A 20202-nucleotide genomic window follows, 5' to 3' on the forward strand; every position below is an offset into this window, starting at 1 on the left:
GGAGAGCAACTGGCCCTATCCAACCCCATCACAACATCCCTCCACTGGCTGTGGGTAGTATCTGCCTTTTCTCTCTCTCTCTCTCTCTCTCTCTCTCTCTCTCTCTCTCTCTCTCTCTCTCTCTCTCTCTCTTTCTGAATGTGAGCCCTTTAATGACAGAGGACCATCTTATTTATGTACTATTTATTTTTCTATGTAAATCGTTTTGAGAACTTTGGTTGAAGAGTGGTATATAAATATCCATAGTAGTAGTAGTTATACTACTTGGTGGGAAAGCATGAGTAACTTTAGCCCAAAATTTATATAATAAATTCATGGATGGGCAATGGGGATTGTGCCCACTGGCCCAACCTCTGACCTCCTTGTTTCATACAGCTTATGCATATTGAAGCCTCTTTCAAATTTTCCACTAAATATGTAGAGCCCAGAGGAAGAGCCAGCAACTGCACAGAGGTCAAGGGCATTCTACTCCCCCTGCACATGCTCACTCAGTGTGTGGAGGGAAGCTCTGTATAGCTCTGTTGAAGGGGTATGTGCTTCTGTATATGGCCCGTGGAATCTATTCTGAACCTTTCAGTCCTGGGACAGGACAATGGCTGATAGGATGAGGAAAATTACTCACAGAGGTCCCATTGAAATTAAATGGCCAAGTTTGGCATTTTTAATTCCAGTGGGACTACTATGAGTAATTTTCCTCATCCTTTCAGCCATTGTATTTAACTGAGGGGCCAGAGCACAGAGAATATAATTCAAAGCCTGTAACATAAGAACAGCCCTGCTGAGTCAGGCCCAAGGCCTATCTAGTCCAGCATCCTGTTTCACATAGTGGCCCACCAGATGCCTCTCGAAGCCTACAGGCAGGAGCTGAGGGGATGCCCTCTATCCTGCTGTTACTCCCCTGCAACTGGTATTCAGAGGGATCCTGCCTCTGAGACTGGAGGTGGCCTGTAAGACTAGTACCTGTTGATAGACCTCTCCTCCATGAAGTTATCCAAACGCCTCTTAAAGCCATATAAACTAGTAGCCAGCGCCATCTCTTGTGGCCCAGAATTCCACAAATTGATTATGCGTTGTGTGAAAAAGTACTTCCATTTGTTGGACATACATTTCTTGGCAATCAATTTCATGGAATGACCCCTGGTTCTAGTGTTATGTGAGAGATAGAGAAATTTCCCTCTATCCACTTTCTCCACACCATGTATGATTCTATCAACCTCTATCATGTCTCCCCACAGTTGTCTTTTTTCTAAACTAAATAGTCCTAGGTGTTGTAGCCTTGCCTCATAAGGAAGGTGCTCTAGGCCACTGATCATCTTGGTTGACCTCTTCTGCACATTTTCCAGTTCTACGATGTCCTTTTTTAGATGTGATGACTAGAATTGTATGCAGTACTCCAGGTGTGGCTGCACCATAGTTTTGTATAAGGGCATTATAATATTAGCAGTTTTATTTTCAATCACCTTCTTAATGATCCCTAGCATGGAATTGGCCCTTTTAACAGCTGCCACACACTGAGTCAACACTTTCAACGAGCTGTCCACCATGACCCCAAGATCCCTCTCCTGGTCAGTCACCGACAGCTCATATCCTGTCAGTGTATACTTGAGGTTGAGGGTTTTCATCCCAATGTGCATCACTTTACACTTGCCAACACTGAACCGCATTTGCCATTTTGTCGCCCACTTCCCCAATTTGGAGAGATCCTTTTGGAGCTCCTCACAATCTCTTTTGGATTTCACTACCCGAAAGAGTTTGGTATCATCTGCAGATTTGGCCACCTCTCTGCTTACGCAACTTCTAAAACATTTATGAATAAATTAAAAAGCGCTGGTCCCAGTACAGATCCCTGGGGGACCCGACTTCTCACCTCCCTCCATTGTGAACACTCTCCATTTAGACCTACCAGTGTAATAACACCTTTGTTGCCTACTGAGTCTGCTTATCTACTTGCACTTTTCTATTTAATCTCCATTTTTGCCAGTGTAATATCTATTTTTGGATTGCTTTTTCTGGATAACTAGGAGTCCATTAAGAGAGAATGAATATAGACATACAGAAATTAGAAGGCTACATTGGTTCTAAGGGAACTTAAGCACATTAGCAGCTACTAGGGCCAAAAGATCAATTGACAACATAGCTTAAGGATGATGGACCAATTCCTTCCCACCTCCCACAGGAAGGGGGTGGTGATGGACTCAGCAGTCCATCACCACCCCCTTCTTTACCTACAGGTGGCTAAGGGTCATCCTTCCATTCAAACAGTGAAGAATCAGCTACACCAACCTCTTTTACTATTAGTGGGTAGTTTTCTGTCATGTGATTTATGTCTGTTATATTATAACACATTCCCATTATTATATATAGTCCTTCATCTTTACCCAGTGTCTCCTTGCCTTTGTATGACATCTGATGTATGCAAACAGATGTTGGAGATATCTTTCTGTATGCATCTGCATATGCAGCAGTTCCCTGGACACTGCAATGGCCGGGGAGAACTGTTTTCTCTGCTTACATCATGCATGCAACACTGTTCATGGCCCCTCCTGTCTCTATTAACCCTGCTCAGTGGTGGCCCATGCTAATGAGTTGGAGGGATGGAAAATAAACTGCAGCTGCTTCGGGGTCATTAACAAACAGGGGTCTTCATGATTATGCCGGATAACCCACAATTTTTATTTGACTGTTACTGTGAAACAAAAACAAAGGCCTTGGGAAATGGTTCCCTCTCTGTTTAACATAAATAGGAGAAAGTGTCTACTGAGAATATAGGATCATTGGATCACACAATCCATTTTGCCCATGTTCTAGTAATTTAATGGTCTTTTGTATGGGGAACGGTAATTGACAGCCAGCCTATTTCCATATAAATACCAACAGCTGTGCAGTTCCTGTTTACCTTTTCATCTTCCCCCCCCAAAAATGTTCCTTGCTAGATGCACTTGAAATCCATGCAGAGGATTTTACAAGATGCCAAAACTAATTTTAGAAAAATTAGCATGTTTAGCCAGCAGAAGATTTTATCACCATAAGCGCACTCCAGTGGCAAACAACCTGAAACTCTTTAGGTTTCAACCTGAAACACAATACTAGCCTTTGTATTGTGTAATTTTTATGTTTGATTTCAAGGAGGCTAATTACTCCAAGATAGACTACTTCACTGTTGACTACGTTGAACAAATTAGAGATCCTACTGTGATGAACTGAATAGAAACAATGTTCAAATAACTGGATTTAAATCTCCAAAAAAACATGATGTAATTACTTCAGTGACAGGGCTACCAGCTGTTTATAGTACTTTAAATCCTCATAATGAACAGCCTTGTGATCTTAGTGTACACAAGCACTCATGGATTTTTTTTTTAATTTGCAAGAGCATATGTCTGTGCTATTTTATGTGTTAATATACCTCCATTTCTTTTGCCTTCAGGGAGACTGTTTCCTTTATGAAAAAGTACAATTTAGGGAATCATAAAGCTGCCATCCAACCCTGTATTTGATATCTGTTAGTTTCTCTTGACTTGTTATGGATTTATCTTACAGTGAGCTTCTGAAAGCCATACTTTCATGAGTACTTAGAAGCAACTGAATTGACAGTCTCCATTGGTGTGTTGAAGCAATTACCTTTAGGAAGCTTCAGAAGGCTTTCTGAGACACCCTTCATGGATCTGATAATTGTTTAGGGCTACCACAAATACTCCTTCTCAGAAGAAATACTACAGATGATTTTGTGCCCCTCCCTGCTAGTCTCTTATGCTTGAGGAGGTGGTCCAGCTCCAGAATTTAGGGGGCCCTTGATGTTAGGGCAGGCAAGCTGAGACTTCTCAGTCGCTCTGCCTCTGATTTTCTTGGTGCTCTAGACCAATAGCATAGCAGGCTTGCCAGCGGCCCAGGGACAGGCTGCTGGCCACCCCATTGTTACCACCACACATCTGCCCCCAAGCCCCTTGTGTTGATATCCATAAGAACACAAGAACAGCCTTGCTGGATCAGGCCGAAGGCCCATCTAGTCCAGCATCCTGTTTCGCACAGTGGTCCACCAGATGCCTCTGGAAGCCACAGGCAGGAGTTGAGGCATGCCCTCTCTCCTGCTATGACTCCCCTGCCACTGGTACTCGGAGGCATCCTGCCAACATTCATGTGTCGGATGCAACATGTCTGCTGCATCTGACACAGGCTGACACAAATGTGTAGCAGACATGGCCACACTCGACTTGCAGGATGCATGTCCTTCCCAATTTGTTCAGTGGCTGAGTGCTCTTTCTCTCTCTCACTCAAGAGAGGGAGAAAGCACCCAGCCAGTGAACGAAGTGCTCTGCATCTGGAGGGATTAAAGGGCCACATCCGTCTCTTCCAGCTCTGAGTACCGAAGCAGCTGCAGTTTATTTTCCATCCCTCCAACTCATTAGCATGGGCCACCACTGAGCAGGGTTAATAGAGACAGGAGGGGCCATGAACAGTGTCGCATGCATGATGTAAGCAGAACTTAACCTGGGCAACTTAAATTGGTAAACCACCACTAACTTCATTTTCAAGCCCTGAGACATGCCAAGTAGCAGTGAAAAAGAGAGTGTGTCATTGAGTGTGTGCCAATTACCTTTCCTGAACTATTCAACAAGCACAGCCATTCCTCAAATATGTAACACAAGGAGATTAGGGAGATTAAAACCCAGTTGGGACACTTTTCTGAAGCAATTAGACACAACGTTCGGTTTTTGCTGTTTGGTTACGCGTGGGGTTGCCAGGTTTTTAATGGCTCTATGCCTTTAACTGCACCCTGATCTGCAGAAGTCAGTAGAAGTTAATGTATATTGATTGTCAAAGATTGCTGCTCCCAGATTGTCAAAGATTGCTGCTCCCAAACATTCTTCAGTCCTAGCAGCTCTTCTTTTAGAAATGAAGCCAAGAGTGTTAGTGAGCTCCACTTCTTTGCTCCAGCAATTTTATTTGTAGACAGGAATCCAACCTCCTCCTATTTTTCTCTTTCCCAGCCAGACTTCCCTGTGACTTTAAGAGGCTTTTCAGCTAGCATATGTATTTTGCTCCCCATTCTTGTCCATTCTTTAGGGCTAGCATTAGCATTTGCTTAAAAAAGAAATACATTATGAAGATTAGTTATTTACCTTGCTGCCCTAAGTTCTGGATGGAGCTGCCTTGTCTCACTCAGAAATTGTGACAAATAAATTACTGCCATACAGGACATGTGATAAAAACCAGAATCTCAGCAGGATTAAAAGTTCTGAATAAAACATGGTTTAACCTCTTCCTATTTACATGTTTTAAATGCCTCCACCTGAATGTTTCTCAAGCTGGCAGCTTTCAAACGATCCTCTGGTCCCCTCAGATTACTTTTCACTTTGTGTTCAAAGGAGCCTACTTGTAATGTTCTTATTATAAAAGTCATTTCTTAAGGAATTACATTTACACTCTGTTGAACCTCATTGCTCTCCTCAGGTCTTATGCCAATTTTAATAAAATAGGAGTGTTTTTGCCGTTCTTGATTACTATTCTGATCACTCACTTATAAATCTCCATGTTTTTTTCCTTGAACTACTGTACAATAGGGCCAACAAACCATCTGAACCCGTTCAGCCTTTAGCTGCCTGATATTAATTAAAATAATGTAGTGTGTATATGCAGTAATTTCTGTCTAGTGTCTACTAGCTTTCTTTTTCTCTTGGATATACTTTCCCTTTTACAGTCACTCTTTGTGTCACCTTATTTGTATAGATAGGTTCTTAATTATATTGGCTCACATCCATGGGCATTTTGCGAGGGGTTGAGCAATCGTGCAGCCATTATTTCCAATGGCCATGTGATGGCATAACTCCCTTGCATGGTTTCAACATTTGCACACATGCGCTCTAGCACAACTTGCATTTGGAAGACGCAGCAGCTGCTGCGGTGCACAAAATGCCTGTGGAATGCATGGTACATGAGCCATTCTCTCATGAACAGCATCTTGACGTTTTGCTGAGATGCTTTCCAAATGGGGATTGCATTTTTAATCAATTGACAGAAGCCTCAGACCAGTAAATGTCCTGCCTCAAAACAGCTATATTTTCCAAAACAGGAATAAAAATTGGATGTTTTCACCGCCCCGGCCCCTCAACAGTATTGGGTATATTCCCCCACCGCCTCCATTTAAAGTGCCATCTAATGCAAATTGAAATTCGCCTGTAAGGCACTGCTTTGTATTACTGCTTGGCAATTAATGCAGTCCAACAAGAGTTCTCAAACATGGGTCCCCAGATGTTGGACTACAGCTCCCAACATGCCCTGCCATAATGGCTGAAGACTGAAGCTGAGGATGATAGGGGTCGTAATCCAAGTACATCTGGGGATCCTAACTTGGGAATCCCTGCACCACAGAACTCCAGCACCTTCAATCTACTGATTGTAGTGCCACTATATTGGGGGGGAAAGCATTGTGCAAATAGAGTGCAGCTCTATAACGTTTGCTCTGAGTATTAAAACTCAGTTGGGACACTTTTCTGAAGCAATTAGACACAACATTTAGTTTTTGCTGTTTGGTTACACATGGGGTTGCCAGGTTTTTAATGGCTCTATGCCTTTAACTGCACCCTCATCTGCAGAAGTTAGTAGAAGTTAATGTATATCTCCATGCCGTGAAAATCTTCACCTGCTGATTTCTGTAAATCAATTTGCTATTAAAAACAAAGAAGCAGCCCAAGTGGGGTTTTTGGGGGGGGCAGGGGCAGGTGTCAGTTGGCAATCGTATGTACACACAGACTATTATGCTAGCTATCTAAAAGCATAAAAGCATATCCCAAGGATTACACATTAAAAAAAACACTAGCTGACATACTGTGCAATGTTCCATCTGCCTTGTAACGGCATGTGTGCACAGTTGCAACACACAAGAATTGCACTAACAGTTGGACAATCAGCAGCCATTGAAAATAATGGCCATCCATCACACAACTGTGTTTGCATGTTGCACAAGAGTGCTTTTACACAACTGTGTGTGTGTTCCATTACAAGACAGATGGAACACTGCATAGTATTTCAGCTATTGTTTGATTTGCACCCAGTGGCTGACATGATGTGCATGGTTTCAGCATTTGTGCACGTGCGCTCTAGCGTAACTTGCATTGGAAGCCACAGTCACTCCTGCAGTGTGCAAAATGCCTGCGGAATGCATTGTGCATGCACCATTCTCTTCCTGAATAATGGCTTGAATGCGCATTTGAAAAACATTGGATTTTCAGCATTGTTTTTCCTCTTTTGGCTGGCTTAAAATGTATCCATGTGAGATGGGAAATATTGTAAATTGTGACTTTTCTTAAACAAAAAGCAGCCTTTCCTTGTCTCAGGAAAAAATGCTAAATGGAATGTGATTGAGATACAAGGTGTGGCTCTTTTAAATGCCTGTATTCATTGGTTGCCTGGGGCAACCCCCATAAATATCCATGAAACACATGTGGTGTCTTTAAAAGTTCAGAACAGAACCTGCAGAGAGAAGATCTTTATTCAGGGAGGTGGATGCTGAGTTGACATCTGTATCAAACTAAGCAATGTTGCGGTTTCTTGCTGTCTTACACACACACACACACACACACACACACACACACACACACTTCTTTTTCCCCAAAAAACCTAGAAGAAGGCAGCTATGTGGCATTTTTAACAGTCTGATCCTGAACACATTTACTTGGAGGCATCCCACTGATTTTATTAGGACTTACTTCACAGAAAGTACAATTGAGTTTTTTTGTTTTAAACAAAAGGACAGAACAATTACTTCTAAATAAAAATAGATTTAGAAATAGGACCAGAACACAAGCTAAACATAAATACGTGGGAGTAAATTCTGCTGATTCAGTTGCACTTAAGTTTGCAATGGGGGGGGGCTGATTTGAACCATGGATGAGAGACTGGGGGCGGGGCTAACGTTTGCTCCTACCATGGTCTGTTTTATCCCTCAGTGGGAAGTTCCTATTGATGTCAGTGGGAACCGAACTGGGGCCAAGGTGAGGCAAGGAGTTCAAGTCCCCATTCCCCACCACTTGATGGTCCCAATCTAGAGAAGCTCCTCCCATGGCTGCTAGTTACACTTTAAAAACTCCAACCACCACCACTGAAGAACTAACATACTTTTCATAATGTGTCAGTTGATCCTAAGATTGCAGTCAAACCGCCCAATCTGACACATATTTACTTAGAAGTAAGTCCCACTGAATTCAAGAGAACATAATTTGTTGTACATTTGCTTAGGAATATGGTATTTCCAGCCTGATCTTATGCATATCTATTCAAAAGTAAGTTCCACTGAGTTCCCAAGTGTTGTTCCAAGAACAATATTGGACTGCATAGCTACAATGCTCTGCATACTTATTTGGGGGTAAGGCAAGCCCCATTAGTGGGACACACTCTGAAGTAAGTACTGTATATGAACAAGCCTACGCTAAATGGCTGCAACACTATGCATATTGACTTAAGAGAAAAACTTACTAGCTGACATCCTGATTAACAAAGCATTGTGCTTTGAAGGATTGTGAGGGTGCAATGTACAGCACACAACTCCCCCTTTCCCTTTGCTTCACTGATCCTCAGTGACATTTTTCCAATCTCGCAGAGCCCTTCTGGAGCAGAAGCAGCACTTGAAAGTCTAAAGGCTCTAGCACAAGTGTGTGTGTGCGCAGGGGGAAAGAGGGAATTATGTGGAGGGCTCTCATCATGCAACCCCCCGCCCAAGTCCCTTGAAATGTGCATCTTGTTCGCCACTGAAATAAGTGGGAGTTACTTCTGAGTAAACATGGTCAGGCTTGGGCTGTTAGGAATATATATTGTGTTCTGGTCTTGCATATTCTTTTCATAAATGGCAATACTGCAGATTTCCTTCTTACAACTGTTATTTAAAAAAATAACCCCTCCCTGTTGCTATCTCTTAATCCCTGGAGTTAATTTTTGGAGATGGACATGAGCATTCTCACATGACTGCAGAGCCATGAAAGGTCTTCAAAGACACCACTGCACGCTTAGTTTTTCAGTGATGTAGAACATTGTTTTGAATCAACAGCCATGTTGATTCATGGAATACCGAATGGGGGGCGGTGGCACCCTGTTATTTGGCTGACAGCTCAGCATGTCTGTTGGGTCTTTGATACAATAGCATCATTTCTGGTGAAAAAGCCAATCTTTCCTCATGGCCTCCACCCTAATACAATGCACAACTGTTGGGCTTGACACAGTCACTTCTTCCTCACCTCTTTTTAAACGTATTACTGTTTCTGATATAAATGCACAATACCATTATCCTCTAGCACTATAGTCCAAATTCCTGATATGGGTGGGATAGAGATGAAAATCCCTTTAGCCTCTCTCTTGCTCAGAGTTAATGTAAAGTGAAGAATGAGAGATACAACAGCTGGAGAAAGGGGTTTAGCATTGGCTGTGATTTTACATTGGTTGTGACATTTCTAGTAGTGCTGCCCCTTTAAAGCTCCCCAGGTCTAGTGCTGGTTCCTCAAGTACAAAGCAAGGTCATTTGTAAAGGACATCTGAAAGATACAGAGTACGCACACCTCTTTTCTTATCTCCTACAGAGCTCTGGGCTTACCAGAAGGCCCAAAACAACAAGGGTGTGGCAAGCTGGACAAACTCTATATTCAGAATCTCCTGTGTGTAATTTATTCAAAACATTTATAGGCTGCCCTCCCACAAGCTCAAAGTGGCTCACTGTGGATTAAATACCACTTCAAAAGGGCAAAGAATTAAAGGTTGCAACAAAACCAATACAGAACAAGAAGATAAAGGTATGCAGTGGAGCTATTCACAGGATCTACCAAGTGGGCAGAAGGCTTCCCAAACCTTGCCTTCCTCCCCCAGACGATCCTTGGTTGCTGGGTGGGAGTGCAGAATGGTTCCCACATGATCAGCCCTGCTTCATGCAGTGCAGAGCTGAGCAGATTGATCTGAGGCCAAGACTCATTGTTGCAGCCTCTGTTAAGCCCACAATGGAGCATTGGGCGATTCCCCTAGAGATGGCTGCTCTAGGCGCCTGCCTCTGTGTGCGGCCAGGCTGGAAGCAACCAGTACTCGCACATGAGCAGGTAGCTGGGGGTAAGAGAGGAGAGCTGGTCTTGTGGTAGCAAGCATGACTTGTCCTCCTAGCTAAGCAGGGTCTGCCCAGGTTCCATTTGAATTGGAGACCACATGTGAGCACTGTAAGATATTCCCCTCAGGGGATGGAGCTGCTCTGGGAAGAGCAGGAGGTTTCAAGTTCCCTCTCTGGTTTTTCCAAGATAGGGCTGAGAGAGATTCCTGCCTACAACCTTGCAGAAGCCACTGCCCGTCTGTATAGACAATACTGAGCTAGGTGGATCAATGGTCTGACTCCGTATATGGCAGCTTCCTATGTTCCTATGTAAGGGAGTGCTTGCTCCCATAACCTTGGTAACAGCTGGGCTTAAAAGCTGGGCTAGGCATTGCTGGCCTGCTGGGATTGGGCCAGTAATGTTCTCACACTGACTTCTTCGTTTAATACTACTTTAAAGCTGTATTTTAACCACATGATCACACCTGATTTTGACATTAGCACTCCATATTTGACTATGGAGGCTTGGGCGCAGTGTGCTGGATGTGGATGAGACAGGCATGCGCGCGCTCATCACAAGATTGATCAGTGACTGACAATGTACACTGCTGGTACTAGCACTAAACCTTTTGCCCAGATGAGACACTGTATAGCTCTACAAACTCGATCATTGGTAATTCTGTTTGGGGTCAAATGTGACATGATGGGGGATTCTTCATGTGTCTGCCCCATTCATATCTAAAACAGGGGGTGCAGCCTACTGTTTACAGCAAAGGGAATTCGCAAAGGAAGGGGATCCAAACCATGCCCTACATGACCTCTCTGTGCTCCCGGCACTTTTTTCTAAACCTAGCTCCTATGTGTGGTGTAGTTAAGTGGTTAGTGTGTTGGACTAGGACTGGGGAAACCTGAGTTCAAATCCCCATTCAGCCATGAAACTCACTGGATGACTCTGGGCCAGTGACATATCTCTCAGCCTAACCCTACCTCACAGGGTTGTTGTGGGGATAAATATAACCATGTTCACCACTATGGGCTCCTTGGAGGAAGAGAGGAATAGAATTATTATTATTATTATATTAATGTAAAAAGATTGCACAGACTGACTACAAACAAAGGCATGACAAGGTAGCAGGGATGAGACACTGGAACATCTGCAAAAAATACAAGCTACCTGTAGCCAAAAATTGGTGGGACCATAAAATTGAAAAGGTTGTAGAAAATGAAGATGCAAAAATATTATGGGACTTCCGACTACAAACAGACAAACATCTGCCACACAATACACCAGATATAACTGTAGTCGAGAAGAAAGAAAAACAAGTCAAAATAATCGACAAAGCAATACCAGGGGATAGCAGAATAGAAGAAAAAGAAATAGAAAAAATCACAAAATACAAAGATCTACAAATTGAAATTGAAAGGCTGTGGCAGAAAAAGACCAAAATAATCCCAGTGGTAATTGGCACCCTAGGTGCAATTCCAAAAGACCTTGAAGAGCACCTCAACACCATAGGGGCCACAGAAATCACCATCAGCCAATTACAAAAAGCAGCTTTACTGGGAACAGCCTATATTCTGCGACGATATCTATAACAACAGCAATAAAATCCAGCCATTCACAGACAATAAAATCCAGCCATCCCAGGTCCTTGGGAAGGACTCGATGTCTGGATAAAACAAACCAGTCAATAACACCTGTCTGACTGTGTAAATAAATAATAATAAATAAATAATATATCAGAAGTGACCCAGGGAAAGTGCTTGTGATGGGTGCAGGGAGCTAAGGTAGGGGAGTGTCCAGTTTCCCTTACCTGCATACTCCTATCCCACTCCATCCATTTTAGATGTGAATGGGGCAGATACATGAATAAACAAACATGGCTGGCCCATCATATCTAGCTGTTCCCCTTTCTTATAATGTACAGTTTTACTGTAGAATTGAAACTGGTTTTATATTGTAAGCATTGTATTTCAAATATGTGGTTGAGTCTATACAAACTAAACTTCTGTTTCTAGAGTAGGGGAGTTAGGAAAGAGAGAAGGAGCGAGGAAGAGGAACTGCTGGAACACCAGACATTAGCAGAAGCATCCTCCTGGCTTTCATGAAAAGTGGGAGGAATGGACGAGTTGCACGGGCAAAGTACAGAGCCAGAGAGATTTGTTCAACTTTGCAGGCACTTTAGCTCTGGTAGTCTGAGTGTGTGTTAGCACAATTTCCTAGACAGGAAGCAAATCTACTATTTGTTCCATTGAAACCTATTAAGTATCACTTGCACAACTTTTAACTCTGTTTCCCTCTTCCTAGATAACCTCTTCAAGCCAAAAGAAAGGTTCATTTCAGAGAAGGAGATGCACATGCGATCAAAAAGGTAGGAAGCATCTTTTACAAGGCTGCTTATCCTAACCCCATACTGTTCTTTTTTCATCTCCCCTTCTATCCCCATGCTGACTAAGCATGAGTCCCCATATTGAGAGGGCTGCTCCAAGGTTTTTTGCTGCTCTAGGCAAATTAAAACTCTCTCCCCATGCTTTACAGTATGCTGAGCAGCATAACAATGGGACAATAGATGACTGGGTTGCCTGGACTACTATTTGTAGTTTCATGTTTTCATTGTTAATGTCTGTAGTTTCATTGCTTTCTTGGCTTTCCAACTGCATTCTTTGGGCAGCGAAGGCATCTGTGTCCCTTTGAAAGGCCAGCCAGCAAGCGGCCCACTAAGATGCTTTCATGCATCTCTCTTCTAAAGGAACAGGCACTGACTTTCCCTGCAAGACATTCAAATAGCTGTGGCAGGTGCCACCTTGGGAATGTCAGCAGCCCAAGTGATTAGCCAGTTTGCCTCTGTGGTTGAGCCAGCTCTAGATATTGATCTGGAGTTTTCTACAAAAGCAACTGGAAAGTTGCCACAGCTATGTTATATTCTAATCCCATGTTATTCACAACACATTTGAGGAGTAAATTCCACTTACATGGAAAAGCAAAGGTGTCAAGGTATAAAAAAAGCTGCCTTATAATGAGTCAGACCATTGGTCCATCTAGCTTGGTATTCTATGAGGCTCTACACCCGATTGGTGTGTAGAGCCTAACTGGGCTCTGCAGGGAGTGGGAGATTAGTCCAGAGAGCCACTCACTGGAGGAGGCAGGAAGGCTCTTAGGTCCCTAAGCAATGTTGACCATTCCATGGTGGAAGTGTGATGTGACCAGCAGAGTAAAGTTCCACCTTCCTTAATTTAGATTTTTACAAGTTGTTTTATATTTAATCTGCATGTGAACATATGGAGTTGCCTTATTATTCCATATAAAATGCATGTGAAGCTGTCTTATGCTGAGAAGACAATTGATGGATCTAGTTCAGGATTGTCAGGAACATAAGAAACTGCCTATACTGAGTCAGAGCACTGGTCCATCTAGCTCAGTATTGTCTACACTGCCTGGCAGTGGCTCTCCAGGGTTTCAGAAGTCTCTCCCACTCCCATCCCTATCTAGAGACACCAGATATTGAATCTGGGATCTTCTACAGCCATGGTATACCCTTTGAGCTATATGCCCCCTCCCCCATAGCATTGTGATCTATTAATATCATTGTCACTGGGTGGTTTTACCTGTCCCTCCCCCAAGATGAGGCATGTTAGAAACATCTGTGGTAGTATAACCCTAATATATTTTGAAATGTACCATAATGTATGCCACCTGAGAGGAGAGCTGCTTTTGTGGTGGCAAGCATGATTTGTCCCATTAGCTAAGCAGGGTCTGACCTGGTTGCATTTGAATGGGAGACTTGATGTGTAAGCACTGTAAGATATTCCCCTTAGGGGATGGAGCTACTCTGGGAAGAGCAGAAGGTTTCAAGTTCCCTTCCTGGCATCTCCAAGAGAGGGCTGAGAGAGATTCTTGCCCAAAACCTTGGAGAAGCCATTGCCCGTCTGTGTAGACAATACTGAGCCAGACAGACCAATGGTCTGACTCAGTATATGGCAGCTTCCTTTGTTCCTATGTACCTAGAAGTTTCATCATTCAAGAGTTAATTAAGAATGAGCCAATTCAGACGTGCACAGCCCTCTACATGGGCCAATGTCAGGTCTGAGTAAGAATGCACCCTACCCTATGTCACTCAAGGATGTGCCAGCACAATCTTGGCATGTCCCTTAATTACACGTCAGGGATGTTCATCGGAATCGCTCCACCACACACACGACAGAATCCTGTTTACACAAAATACATGTTCTACTACAACAGATGTTTCTAACATGCCTCATCTTGTTGGCATATCCAACAAGTCAGGGTGGGTGCATTCTCACCATGGCTCCGACGTTATCCCATGTAAAGGACCATGCTCACCTGAGCTGGCCCAGTGGCTTACATACTGCACAGCGTGAGGCCAATAGTGAGAGTTTCCATCCTTGCTTCTGCACACCTTTAAAACACACGCCCACACTGCTTGCAGAGGCGAGTTGTTCTGCTCCCTCAGAGCATTGTGTAATCACACAGTGAAATGCTGCTTCCATTGGAAATAAAGGAAGAAACATTCCACCATGCAATTGCACAATTCTCTGAAGGAGCAGGACAACTCACCTCTGCAAGCAGCGTGGGCATGTGTTTTAAAGCTGCGCAGCAGTGAGGACAGGATTTCTCACTGTCAGCACCGCACTGCTCAGCACGTAAGCCAGTTGCATTCTGGAACGAAACAGTAAATATATTTGTAATATCTTCCAGGATTTATAATAACCTACCTGAAGTGAAAAAGAAACAGGAAGAGAAACAGAAACGGGTCATCATACAGAGCAATAGGATGCGGGTTGAGATCTTCAAAAAGGTAACAAGTCTCTAGTGAGTGGGTGAAATGCAAAATGTAATAATCAGTAAACAGAGAGGCTGATCCTAGTGGCGGAAAGAGGCTGGTGGTGGCCTGTGTTCGGCTTCCGCCCCGCCCCTGGCCCCACCCCCACATCTGACATCAGATGTGGGGGTGTGGTCTTCCTCCCAAACGGGGCCATGTGCCCCCGTTTGAGAGGGAGATTGGCCTGCACTGCGTTAGGCAGCGTGGGTCGGAGTGACTCTCCCTGCCTTTAAAAGCAGGAAGAACCGCAGCTAGAGCCGTACAGCCCCTTATGGGAGGGAGATCGGCCCTGCTGTGTTGGCAGCAAGGCGAGGAGCGGCTCTCCCTGCCTTTAAAAGGCAGGGAGAGTCACTCTGGTTGTGCTGCCAATGCAGCGCAGGCTGATTTCGCTCCCAAACAGGGCCCCGTTTGGGAGCAAAATAACACCCCCTGCGGCTGACATCAGATGCAGGGTTTGTGTCTAGGGTTGTGAGGTGCAGCCCCTGGGGGTGCCAGCCCAGGTTCTTTGAACCCGTTCACCCAGTGGTGGCTCCGCCCCTGGCTGATCCCCTTTCATTGCACTAGAGGTTTCCGTCTGCATTACCTTCAGCATCTCATATTCTTATACCAGTCATTCAGCTTCAAGAGGTATTTTAAGGTTCAGTTCTAAGGTTACTTTCTGTGTTTTCAGTCTAGCAAAAGTAGTAGCACAACTAGAATGTGGTGTCCTTTTGCTTGAGGGTGTACATCTATCCTTACAGTTTAGTTGCACCCCCAGGTTCTTCATGTATGATATGCAGAGAAATAATATATAACAGAGCCTTGAGGGTGCAGAGGATCAGTCAGACTTCTCTGATTCCACTTTTCAAGATAGCTACATTATGCACCGAGGTTTCTTTTTTGCTTTCCTGCCAGGCATCGTGGAAATAAGATAATAAGAAGGGTCCACCTGCACTCCCAGTGCCTCGACTCTCCAGTATCCCCATTCCCACTCTTCCTCTATCCATTTCTTACATTCTCCTGAACTCACCTTGTCTATTTAATTGATACTGGAATTACAAGGCCATTTTTTCGAATCTTTACACCTAGAACATAGTTGTCAGTAAATAACTACTACCATAGTAATGGTGGTGATGGTATCCCTGACTCCTAGGCACAGAATTATCAGGGCCCACATACAAATCAGAATTACAGCATATCATAGCTGCTGCTAATAAGCAGCACCTCCTCTCTGCTCTTCTTGCCCCCTCTCATAACATCTAGTAACACAACATGTAAATTAAAAGACTTTTTATTTTCTGTTCTCCTTGCAGCAGTTACTGGACCAGCTTCTTCAAAGAAATACAGAATGACTAATGATTCCTGGGCACATCATGCTTTTTGGAACTTAAATGCCTTTGATAATTAAAAAGTCATACGAATGTAGCATGAGCTTCATTACGTCGAGGCTTTCTTCTTTTTAACTCTCTAAACAAAGAAAGAATGCTTGCATTTTTTAAAATAAAAGCTCCAAGTGATTCTGGCAAATCACTGAATTATATTCCAGTGGACCATGATCCATGGAAATACAGCTTTAACACTGGTTTTATGCAATTGTTGAGACAACATAGTATTTATTTTTACAATGTGCACTTTTAAAATCATAGTTGCAGAAAAATGTAGGTCCTACCCACCTTCAAAATATTTACATTTTTCATGTATTCCTCTTACTGATGGCTCTCTAGTATAAGCCTAACTCTCTTGAATTTTTAATAGCTAGAAGTTAGCAAAAATAACATTGCTGCCTAATCATTTGAGCAGCAGTTTTAAATTGATGCTTAACATAGCAAGAGGGACCAATATATTCGTCCTCTGAAGGACCACATCCCTATTTACAGAACCCAAATAAGAGGGTTACCTGTAAAAAAACTATCTGTAGGACCTAGATAATAATTCTGGTTTTGAAACATATTCTTTGCTACACCATGTAATTTTGACTGGCTTCTCATGGCGTAATATATTTATAGACGTGGCACATTTTTTTAAAAATATGACACAAACCCACTCAGTGGTTTCTACCAAGAAAAATGTTTGTGTAAAGATTAGATAATTCAAAACATCTGTAATGTTTCCTTTAAAAAGTATTTAAAATTGTTTTTGTACATTGAGAAATACAGCAACCTCAGTTTTGTACAGAGGAAAAATAAAGTATAGATTGAAAAATGTCCCAAATTCTGTCAATTTCATTTTGTATTGTTAATTTCAAAGCCATTGTTACACAGCACAATGGAATTCTTCTCTTTGACAGTATAACAATGTTCCCACAGATCCTGATGAGAAAATATTGTTATACATTTGTATGTCTTGCTTCTTTGCAACTTAGAACTGTTTCTTACTGCACAATTACTTTCATAACATGATGGAAATTATCTGAAAATACCAACATTTCTCTCCTTTAGCAGGTGCACTGATAGTCAATATTCATACTTGTCCCTTCCCTGTGCAGTGATTAGATGTTTAGATTGTTCTAACAGGAGTTAGAATGTTCAGACAATTTGTCTGAATCAGCCCCACCCACACACAAACATGCACAGCCCATTTGCTTTCTCTGTGCACCATTCCAGTTTCCGTAATCACGCGATTATGAAAACTGGAACTGAAATCAATTGAACTGCCCCCTCACATAAAATTTAAATCCTATTTTAATTAAGTCCCTAATGACATGTGAGCACAATCATCACCATGACTTCTTTGTAGCTGAGTTGATTGGATGTCCATGGGGTCTGTAAGAAACTAGTTTTTTGCCTTATGTGTCTTATTTGCTTTTATAATTTGCTCTTATATTCTGCCTGGATGATCAGCACTGGTAACAGCAAGCTGGTAGAACAACAAATTAAAATTAAAATACTGCTCCCATGATGAGCATCACTTGCTCAGCTATGGCCATTAAATGCCCACCATAGGCTGAGGTCCAGGTTCCTGTTAACTTACATGAGGAAGGAGTTTTATAAAATAACTATGAGCAATGCTACTCTATATTTCCTTGGCATTTGGACTTATTGCCCAGAGGGTATGGTTAAGTGAGCACAATCAACCCAACTGGGGAGTTAAATGGAAGGAGGTGGTCTCTAACATACAATTCCCTTCAGGCTCTGACTTAGAACCTTATCAGTGATTGTCTTGATTTTTGCCCATAAAGTTATAGAAAGCCAGTGCAGTCCCCAGAGAACCAGTTTCTGATGTTCTGCCTTCCTCTGGAAGTGAACCAATTTAAAGCTGTCCCACAGAGTAGGTTGCTCTGTTAGTAAGGGAGGAGAGCTGGACTTGTGGCAGCAAACATGAATTGTCCCCTTTACTAAGCAGGGTCATAAGAACAGCTCTGCTGGATCAGGCCCAAGGCCTATCTAATCCAGCATCCTGGTCCACCCCAGTTTGGATTTAAATGGAAGACTATGAAGCTATTCTCACAAGCAGCGAAAACTGGGCTAGGGAAGCCCAGCCCAGTTTTCGCTGTGCATGAGAACTGCTGGGAGCCATGTGGCTCCTGGTGGAAGCGCGGCAGTGAGCCTTCTTGGTAGCCCACCACTCAACCTGGGTTTGGGGTGCCCCAAAACTGGGCTAAGTGATCGTGTGTCTGCTGTGACTGTTTGCAGCCATGGCAGACACACTCGGAGGGGAGGGGGCTCCTAGTAATGCACTGCATACTTGCGTGGTGCATTATTGGGACTCTGGGGGGCAGGGTGCCACACGGTGGCGCTTCCCTGTGCCTAACCTCTGGAGCTGCCAGGCAAGCCCCGGACGGCTTGCAGGAGAGCCGCCACTGGTCTGGGTGGGCAATCTGCCTGACCAGGAAAGGGTAAGAGATTGTCTGTGGAGAGGGTCAGGAAAACCCGCTCTCCCCGCAGACCTCCTTTTGGTGCTTCACAGTGCTTGTGCGAAGCGCCTCTACATGTGAGCACTGTGAAGATATTCCTCTTAGGGCATGGGGCTCATCTGGGAAGAGCATCTGCATGATTGCATGCAGAAGGTTCCAAGTTCCTCCCCTGGCATCTCCAAGATAAGGCTGAGAGGGGAATGGGCGGACGCTCCGCGGGACACCTCGACGCGGCGGACACTCCGCGGGACACCTCGACGCGGCGGACGCTCCGCGGGACACCTCAGTGCGAATCTCTGGCAAACACTTCAAAGCAACTCCCTGCTCTCTCTTCGCGAACAAACAGCCCTCCCCACACTTCAAGTGCCTTGCACTTCAAAACAGTTCTCTGCTCTCTCTATAGGGATGGAAAGTGGGCAACAGATGCGGAGAGCAGCCAGCTCCTGCCAGCAACCAGCGGAAATGCAATTATTACTTTATTTAAATTTGTGTTTTAGCATGTTGGACCAAATTTTCATATAACAATTTATGGGTTTGTTTACCTTTTTTGTGAGCTGCCTTCTGATGTATTGTACCCCATAGGTAGGAGGAGACATCCTATTAAACTCAAATTCAAATAAAGTAATAATTGTGTGTCCGCTGGTTGCTGGCAGGAGCGGGCTGTTCTGTGCCTCCTTTGCCCACTTCCCATCCCTATAGAGAGAGCAGGGAACTTTTTTGAAGTGTGGGGCACTATCAGGTTTGTTGGAGAATGAAGAGAGAGCCAGGAGCTGCTATGAAGTGTTTGTCTGAGATTCGCATTGAGTTGTCCCTGCAGTGAGTTGGCCACAGAAAGTTGGCCTAGACCCAGCTGAGAGAGACTCCTGCCTGTAACCTTGGAGAATTCACTGTCAATCAGTGCAGACAATACTGAGCTAGATAAACCAATGGTCTGAATTGGTATAGAGCAGCTTCCTATGTTTCCTATGTATTGAGGTTATAAAGTCAGGAATAAATATATAGCATATAGCCTATACTATACTATACTATACTATACATAGAAGCTATTCCCATGATTACTAGAAAGTGGGCTAAGGCAGCCTAGCCTGCTTTCTAGTGATCATCGGAACCACCAGGCCTGTGGGCGAAGTGATGTGATTCCAAGGCAGCTAGCCCGCCTAATTCCCCCTCTCCTCAACCTTGTTGTTTTGTTGTTTTTTGCTTGTGTGCTGCCACAGTGCGCAGCAACACGCGAGTAGACTCCCAATCTGCAGCCAGCCTCCCAGCCTCGGGGGTCTCTCCAGAATGCCCCGCATGCTTACGCGGGGCATCCTTGGACTTCCAGGGGCCAAGCAGTCCCCGATCCCTGCAGCCCTAATGGCTCCATGACGGAGCCAGTAGTTGTGTGGGCGGCCAATCCAGCCACCCAGGGCTCAATGTTTGATCGTCTGCAGAAAGAGCGGGCTAAGCCCGATGCTCCACAGCAGTCCTGC

At 43.9% G+C, this 20202-nt stretch overlaps 1 protein-coding gene across 4 annotated transcripts in view; it reads left to right on the plus strand.

Annotated features, from left to right (window-relative positions):
- The window catches only part of C3H10orf90 (chromosome 3 C10orf90 homolog), a 180188-nt gene extending 163107 nt beyond the window's left edge, over positions 1-17081 (plus strand). For all 4 annotated transcript variants that reach the window (XM_053312844.1, XM_053312845.1, XM_053312846.1 and 1 more), the window contains exons 7-9: positions 12366-12429; positions 14775-14874; positions 16191-17081. In XM_053312844.1, the coding sequence (XP_053168819.1) occupies positions 12366-12429; positions 14775-14874; positions 16191-16229 (203 nt within the window). In that variant the 3' untranslated portion in view covers positions 16230-17081. The remainder of the gene's footprint in view (positions 1-12365; positions 12430-14774; positions 14875-16190) is intronic.
- The last annotated feature ends 3121 nt before the right edge of the window (positions 17082-20202 follow it).

Source organism: Hemicordylus capensis, chromosome 3 (genome assembly GCF_027244095.1).
Source record: "Hemicordylus capensis ecotype Gifberg chromosome 3, rHemCap1.1.pri, whole genome shotgun sequence".
In the NCBI taxonomy this organism is placed as follows: domain Eukaryota; kingdom Metazoa; phylum Chordata; class Lepidosauria; order Squamata; family Cordylidae; genus Hemicordylus; species Hemicordylus capensis.